This window comes from Nicotiana tabacum, chromosome 24 (assembly GCF_000715075.1).
Source record: "Nicotiana tabacum cultivar K326 chromosome 24, ASM71507v2, whole genome shotgun sequence".
Lineage (NCBI taxonomy): Eukaryota > Viridiplantae > Streptophyta > Magnoliopsida > Solanales > Solanaceae > Nicotiana > Nicotiana tabacum.
In genome coordinates, this window is record NC_134103.1 from 72,279,969 (window position 1) to 72,287,891 (window position 7,923).

The following is a 7,923-nucleotide window of genomic DNA, read 5'->3' on the forward strand; positions in this document are numbered from 1 at the left end:
TGACGTTGGAGAACAATTGGAAAAGGAATCTATTTTGGGAATTCATGCCCCATGCGTGAACATCCCACTATGTTGTCTAATTTATCTACTATTATTATAATAAAATGGGCCAACATTCTTTATTTTTTATTATCTTTCTCTGCACATTCCAAATTTTCAATCTCATTCCGTTACTACCCCAAAATACTTTAGAGCAAATCAAACTACATAAGTGTCATCTGTTTGATTTGCTCTAAAGTATTTTGGCCTTACATCAAGAATTTTGAAGTAGCAAAAGCTTATCAAATTATCTATTTGTTGTCTTGTTGAATCAGGTTTGATCGTTCTATATTTTATTATTTGCATCTACTTTTTAATTTTTTTGGATATATTTTCTTTGTAAGTATATATTGTCTTTTTAGTTATTTATTAGAGTTTTAATATGTCAACTAGAAAATATGAATCCGGATATTCGAAACGTCAAAAAAGGAAAAGGATTGAAACTCTAGTACAATCCCAAAAAGGAGCACTTGATAAATTTTTAGCGAATAGTAAAAATTCTAAATCAGAAAATGTGGAAGATTTTATGATAGATGAACAAATCACTAATATAATTGAGATAGACAATAATAAAATTCAAGAAGAAGAGGAAGGAGGAGAAGTTGTCGAGAAACCTAACATATATCCTCAAGAAAAATAAGAAGTTCTAAATAAGTTGGATAATTATACTCTCAGGAACATATATGATCCTAGTCAATGGACTAGTATAGATACAAAGTTGAGAGATCTATTAGTAGAAAATGGACCAATTAAAATTACTAACATAGATTTTCCAAAGGATAAATTCTTTAGACATTTTTCTACTACAAATTATATTCAAAAATTGGCTAATGAAGAAAGACATGAAAGAAGATGGTTAGTTTATTTTAAAGATTTGGATAAGGTATTTTATTTTTGTTGTAAGTTGTTTAATACGACTTCTAGCTTTTGTAGCAGTAAATTAGCCAGTGATGGTAGTAATGATTGGAGAAATATAAGTGCTAAGCTCAAAGCTCATGAAACATCAAAAGATCATATTATTAATATGGGTGTATGGATTGATTTAGAAATGAGATTGCACAAAAGTAAAACAATTGATAAAGATGTTCAAGAACAAATCAATAGAGATAGAGAGCACTGGAAAAATGTATTATCAAGAATTATTGTTGTGATAAAAACTCTTGAAAAAAATAATTTGGCATTTAGGGAAAAAAAATGAAAAAATCTATCAAGAAAGTAACGGAATATTTTTGAGTCTAGTTGAAATGATTGCAGAATTTGATCCAATGATGCAGAAAACATCATACGAACTTAGTCGAAGCCTCGAATCACATCAAACAACGCTAAAATCATGAATCACACCTTAATTCAAGCCTAATAAATTTTGAACTTTCAAATTATATATCTTGTGCCGAAATACTTCTAATCAATCCGGAATGACTTCAAATTTTGCACACAGGTCATAAATGACATAACGAATCTATTTCAATTTCTAGAATCAAATTCTGACTTCGATATCAAAAAGTCACCCCCCGGTCAAACTTCCCAAAAATTTAACTTTCGGCATTTCAAGCTTAATTTCACTACGGATATCCAAATAATTTTTTGGACATGCTTTTAAGTCCAAAATTACCATACGGAGCTATTAATATCATCAAAATTTGAATTTGAGGTCGTTTACACATAAGTCAAATCTTCGGTAAATTGTTTTTCCATTTAAGCTTCAAAAATAAGAATTTTTCTTTTAATTAAATTCTGAATCTTCCGAAAATCAAACTCGACCACACTCGCGGGTCATAATACATATTATGAAACTGCTCGAGACTTTAAGTCACTGAACGGGGAGTAAATTCTTAAAATATCAAGTCAGGTCGTTATACCGTCGAATGATATCCATCGTTGGGCCAAGTCGAAATTGATTTATACAAATAAACTACGAAACTATCTACATACAACAAAGTATCCCCCACCCACACTTAAAAAGATGGCATGTCCCCATGTCATACAAAGTAAAGTAATGTGAGGTAAAGGAACTTCCCTGGTGGATCAGTCTTGATCGAAGACAGTGCCAGGGTCGAGATGACATGCTCTCCCTAGCGCACGCAACCAGCCCATGATTTTCTTTTTTGACTTCGCATTTTAGGTGGCCAAAGCATCAACTCTTGTCCCCAATTCCATGACGAAAGTGCACAGTCCTACCATGTCTTGTTTTAGGGCTTTAATTCACGTTCTCCGTCTGGCATGGGATGGTTCTTCAGCCACTGCAGCTTGTTCCTATGGGGGTGAGGCAGGTTCAACCTCCTCCTGCCCTTCGTCTCCCTCTTCCGACGCATTAGAATCGTCACTCTAAGTTGCCCCTGGTGCCACCGGGTCTTTCCCGATGGTCACTTTGTCTGCCCGAAACTTTGCTTCTTTCTTTACCATGTCATCCGCATTTGGGTTCTCAGGCACCCTTGCTGCCCGGCACAATCTAGTGATCAAAGAGGGGAAAAAGAACTCATACCTCTTCTGTGTTAAACGGACGAACATCTCAGACTGAATAACCTTGGCCACATCGAAGTGGTGGCCATTCATGAAGCACCATATCAAGGCAGCTCTCGGACCATTTACCTCTGTGGTGTTGTGGGATGGCAGCAAGCGACTGTTGATGATGTACAACCAGCATTTTCCTTCAAAAGTGAGTGAGGAAGAGTGTAGCTTCGATCCCTGCACAACCCACACTACCTCTTTGTCTGGTGCACAGATAGTTCTGAAAAACCTGTTCCATGTGATGGGTTCTATCCTGTAAGTATCATAGAAATCCTCCTCCCCATTGAATTCAGGCAATCGATACACTCTTCTGATAGCTTCTATCGAGGCATCCACCCCCGTGTGTTGCACAATGCATATTCTATCCTCATGTCGGGGTAGTTGGCATAGAACTCCCGAACAAGCATCAAGTTACCCTCCTTCGGCTCTTCGAAAACTCTGTACATTCTATGCCTGATCAACTCCCGATACATATTAGGTCACTCATCCTGGATGGACGCCCTATCAATACCCCTTTCCGGTACAGGTTTTTTAGTGGCCTTCAAACTGAAACGGTCTTGGGCAGCTCTGGAAACAAACCTGGTACGATCAAATTGAGTTGCACTGGCCGGTGCCCGTCCCCGAGATGAGCCTCCATGACCACTTGATGAGGGCCCGGTAGCGCGTCTCTTCCTTGAAGGTTGCATGTTACCTACACAATAAATACTATTATCAGTGGAGGGAGGAATATGTGTCCCAATGGCGGTTACTTAGACTTCACTCGCACAATTGGTCACAATTTATATTCAACACTCATTAAGGAAAATCAACAAACAGGTAGTGTGCATATGTTCCCCCAAGTCACCCAAAGACCCAATCAGACTACCATTCCTCACAAACCCAACAATGGCTTCCTCCAAATCAACTAATTCAAATAGCCTCCATATACCACATATAAATCACAATCCAAATCCCAGACAAAAGTACCTATAATTTTACTACCCTATACAGAAAAGGAACAAAAAGAAAAATACTAAGAAAGAGGAATAAAATCATGTACTTACTTGGAGATCTTGAGAAGAACGGAGGTTGGAGATCGGTTGAATGGAGAAGAGAAAGAGAGAAGAGTCTTGTGTTTAAAGGAAAATATGGGGGAAGGGAGGGGTTTGGGTTCTTGAAGTTAGGAAGGGAAGAAGAGAAGTGGGGGAAGTGAGGGGTTTGGGTTCTTGAAGTTAGGAAGAGAAGAAGAGAAGTGGGGGAAGTGAGGATTTGGGTTAAGGAAAAGAAAGGGGTTTATGTGTGTGGTGGGGGACTAAAAATAAAAAAACATACCTGGACACGCCCGCGCATCCGCGTCCCAATCCGCGGTCCAATCCGTGGCCGCGGATTCTGGGCAAAGGGGATCCCAAAATCCGCGGTCCGATCCGCGTCCGCAGACGGGGGGCAGAATGCAGGCCAAAATCCTCGGCCATATCCGCGGTCCAATCCGCGGTCGTGGATCTCCGTCTCCAGCCAATTTTTGTGTTTGCCGCATTTTTATCTATTCTTGGGTTAATTTCGACCCCCGAATTCTTCCGATGTGCATAATGTTTTTTTTCCCTGCACACTAGTAGATCGGTCAAAGTCATTCAAAATCAATTACAATAACCAAAGTAAGAAAAATAATGGGTTGCCTCCAAAAAAGCGCCTAAGTTAACGTCGCGGCACAACGATTTACATCAAACCATAGGTTGCCTCCCAAGAAGCGCCTGATTTAACATCGCGGCATGATGCATGCTTTCATTATCACTCCTTGTTCGGGTACTGGGGCTCTTCCAAAGTTATCACCACTCTATCCCCTTTCTCTTCGACCATTCCAAGGTAATGTTTCAACCTTTGCTCATTTACCGTGAACTTGTTTGTCCCATCTTCAGATTCAATCTCTACAGCTCCACTTGAGAACACTTGCACCACTCTAAAGGGTCCTGACCATCGGGATTTCAACTTACCCGAAAACAATCTCAATCTCGAGTTGTATAACAACACTAGATCTCCGGGCTTGAAGTTCTGATCTAAGATGTGCTTATAATGGATCATTTTCATCTTTTCTTTGTATAATCTAGCATTCTCAAATGCATGGAACCTGAATTCCTCGAGCACATGTAACTCGGTGACTCTACTGGTGCCTGCAGTGTCTATATCCAGATTCAACTGCCACAATGCCCAAAGTGCTTTATGTTCGAGCTCTACCGGAATGTGGCATGCCTTTCCAAACACCAACTCGTATGGTGACATATCAATTGGAGTTTTAAATGCTGTGCGATACGCCCATAATGCATCATCCAGCTTCTTCGCCCAATCAGTCCTTGTTGCATTCACTGTCTTTGTTAGGACACTTTTAATTTCTCTATTGGACACTTCAACTTGCCCGCTCATCTGTGGGTGGTACGGTGTGGCTACTTTATGGAGAACTCCATACTTTTCCAACAGACGTGCGAACGTTCTATTGCAAAAATGGGTTCCACCATCACTGGTTATAGCTCTCGGGGTGCCAAAACGTGTGAAGATATTTTTCTTTAGGAAACTTGTTACCCCTTTTGCATCATTGGTTGGGAGAGCCATCACTTCGACCCACTTGGAGACATAGTCAACCGCTACCAATATATATTTGTTACCATACGAGCTGATGAACGGCCCCATAAAGTCGATCCCCCACATGTCAAAAACCTCCACCTCTTGAATTGTGGTCATCGGCATCTCGTGACGACAAGATATATTGCCTGTCCTTTGGCATTCATCGCAACTTTTGACCCAAGCATGGGCATCCTTGAACAGGGTAGGCCAATACAATCCCGATTCCAACACTTTTGCTATTGTCCGGATTCCTCCAAAGTGTCCACCATATGGTGAAGCATGGCAAGCTTGCAAAACAGAAGGTTGATCTTTCTCGAGGATACACCTCCGGATCATGTTATCTACACTTATTTTAAACAATAGAGGTTCGTCCCAATAATAGGCTAAACAATCGTGGAAGAACGTTTTCTTTTGAATTGAGGAGAGTTCATAAGGTACAATACCGCTTGCTAAATAGTTAGCAATATCAGCACACCATGGCATCATCTCCATTGTCACAGCAAGTAACTGTTCATCCGAGAAAGTCTCTGTTATGTCTTCAACCTCCATTCTCTTTTCAGCTCTTTCCAATCTTGAGAGGTGGTCTGCCACTTGATTGTCCGTCCCCTTTCTGTCACGAATTTCCAGATCGAATTCTTGTAGCAAAAGAACCCAGCGAATCAAGCGTGGCTTTGACTCCTTCTTTGCTATCAAGTACCTAATTGCTGCATGATCATTATAAACAATAACTTTTGAACCAATTATGTACGACCTGAATTTGTCGAAGGCAAACACTACAACCAGCATTTCCTTTTCTGTTACAGTGTAATTGAGCTGTGCACCGCTGAGCGTCCTGCTTGCATAGTAAATTGGGTGCATCATCTTATCATTTCGCTGTCCCAAGACTGCTCCTATAGCAGAATCACTTGCGTCGCACATGAGCTCGAATGGTTGCTCCCAGTTAGGTGCAATAATGATGGGTGTAGTTATCAGTCTCTTCTTTAGCTCCTCAAATGCCAGCCTGCAATCATTAGAAAACACAAGGGGCTGGTCCTTTTCAAGAAGTTTACATAAAGGGTTTGCAATCTTGGAAAAAGCTTTTATGAATCGCCTGTAGAACCCGGCGTGCCCAAGGAAACTTCTCATTGCCTTGACCTAAGTGGGCAGTGGTAATTTCTCAATCACATCAACTTTAGCATGGTCGACCTAAATTCCCTTACTGGACACTCGATGCCCCAAAACTATTCCTTCTTGTACAATAAAATGGCACTATTTCCAATTCAGCACCAAATTTGTCTCCACACATCTTTTGAGAACTCTTCTTAAATTGTGAAGACAATCTTTGAATGAATACCCCACCACGGAGAAATCATCCATAAACACCTCCATAATATCCTCCACTATGTCAGTGAAAATGGCTAACATGCACCGCTGGAATATAGCCGGTGCATTGCAAAGTCCAAAGGGCATTCTCCGAAAGACAAAGATGCCATATGGACAAGTGAAGGATGTTTTCTCTCTGTCTTCCGGGGCTATTGAGATCTGGTTATACCCCGAGTATCCATCCAAGAAATAGAAGTGGGACCTCCCAGCTAACCTGTCCAATATTTGGTCAATGAAAGGCAATGGGAAATGGTCCTTTCGAGTGGCTGTATTCAGTTTCCGATAGTCCATGAAAATCTACCACCCAGTGACTGTACGAGTCGAGATCAACTCGTTATTCTCATTTTGTACGACCGTCATTCCTCCCTTTTTCGGCACATATTGGACAGGACTGACCCAGTTACTGTCAGAGATGGGGAAGATGATACCTGCATCCAGCCACTTGATCACTTCCTTCTTTACTACTTCCTTCATATTCGGGTTCAGCTGTCGTTGATGTTCCCTGGAAGGTTTGTTCCCCTCTTCCAAAAGAATCTTGTGCATGCAAAAGGCTGGGCTGATACCCTTTATGTCTGCCATGGTCCAACCAATGACAATCTTACATTCTTGCAATACCTGCAATAGTTGCTCTACCAGCATAGCTTGCAAACCAGATGATATAATAATAGAAAAAATAGAATTAGGGCCCAAGAAAGCGTACCTGAGGTGGGCTGGAAGCGGTTTCAAGTCCATTATGGTGGCTCCTCTATTGATGGTTTTGCAGATGGTGTTGCTCTCTCTTCTAAGCATAGGGGCTCAAACTGAGGTTCCCTTTTCCAGAATCCTTGACCTTCAATATCCATGACCCACTCTGCCAACCCTTCACCGTCCATCTCTTCCAAATTCATCAAGCAGGCTTCTAGTGGATCCTTGACATTAAGGGTCTCATCCTCTTCTTGCAGTATCACATCTACGGTCTCCACTAGTGAGCAGTTTGCAAATTCACTGGGTCTCTTCATGGATTGTTGAACGTTGGATATTATTTCTTCATTGTTCAACCTCATTTTCAACTCTCCAGTTTCACAATCAATTAATGCTCTCCTAGTGGCTAAGAATGGCCTTCCCAGAATTAGGGGTATCTCTTCATCCACCTGACAGTCAAGAATAACAAAGTCTGTAGGAAATACAAATTTCCCCACTTGCACAAGCACATCATCAAGAATTCTTGTCTGTCTTTTGACTATGCGATAAGCCAGTTGCAGTAATATTGAGGTCGGTCTAGCTTTGCCAATGCCTAGTTTTGTATAGATTGCCAAGGGCATCAAGTTTATGCTGGCTCCCAAGTCACACAATGCTTTAGCAAAAGCATAACTCCCAATAGTGCATGGAATAGTGAAGCTACCTGGATCAGACACCTTTTGGGACATAAGTCTTGTCACTACC

General features: G+C 41.0%; 1 protein-coding gene across 1 annotated transcript; it reads right to left on the reverse strand.

Annotated features, from left to right (window-relative positions):
* Positions 1–4,311: 4,311 nt before the first annotated feature.
* Positions 4,312–7,233, reverse strand: LOC142178215 (uncharacterized). The gene is made up of 4 exons (XM_075247540.1): positions 7,117–7,233; positions 6,930–7,003; positions 5,317–6,139; positions 4,312–4,941 (listed from the first exon to the last, which is right to left on the reverse strand). The coding sequence occupies exons 1-4, from the start codon at positions 7,231–7,233 to the stop codon at positions 4,312–4,314; spliced, it is 1,644 nt and encodes a 547-aa protein (XP_075103641.1).
* Positions 7,234–7,923: the final 690 nt, after the last annotated feature.

Excerpts from the sequence above, each read along its gene's own strand:
- LOC142178215 (XM_075247540.1), bottom strand. The coding sequence starts at position 7,233 with ATGGACTTGAAACCGCTTCCAGCCCACCTCAGGTACGCTTTCTTGGGC. Across the intron at positions 6,140-6,929 it reads GATCAAGTGGCTGGATGCAG|GCTGGCATTTGAGGAGCTAA; the intron begins GTATCATCTTCC and ends TAATGATTGCAG. Across the intron at positions 4,942-5,316 it reads TCAAGGATGCCCATGCTTGG|ATGAGCGGGCAAGTTGAAGT; the intron begins GTCAAAAGTTGC and ends TACCACCCACAG.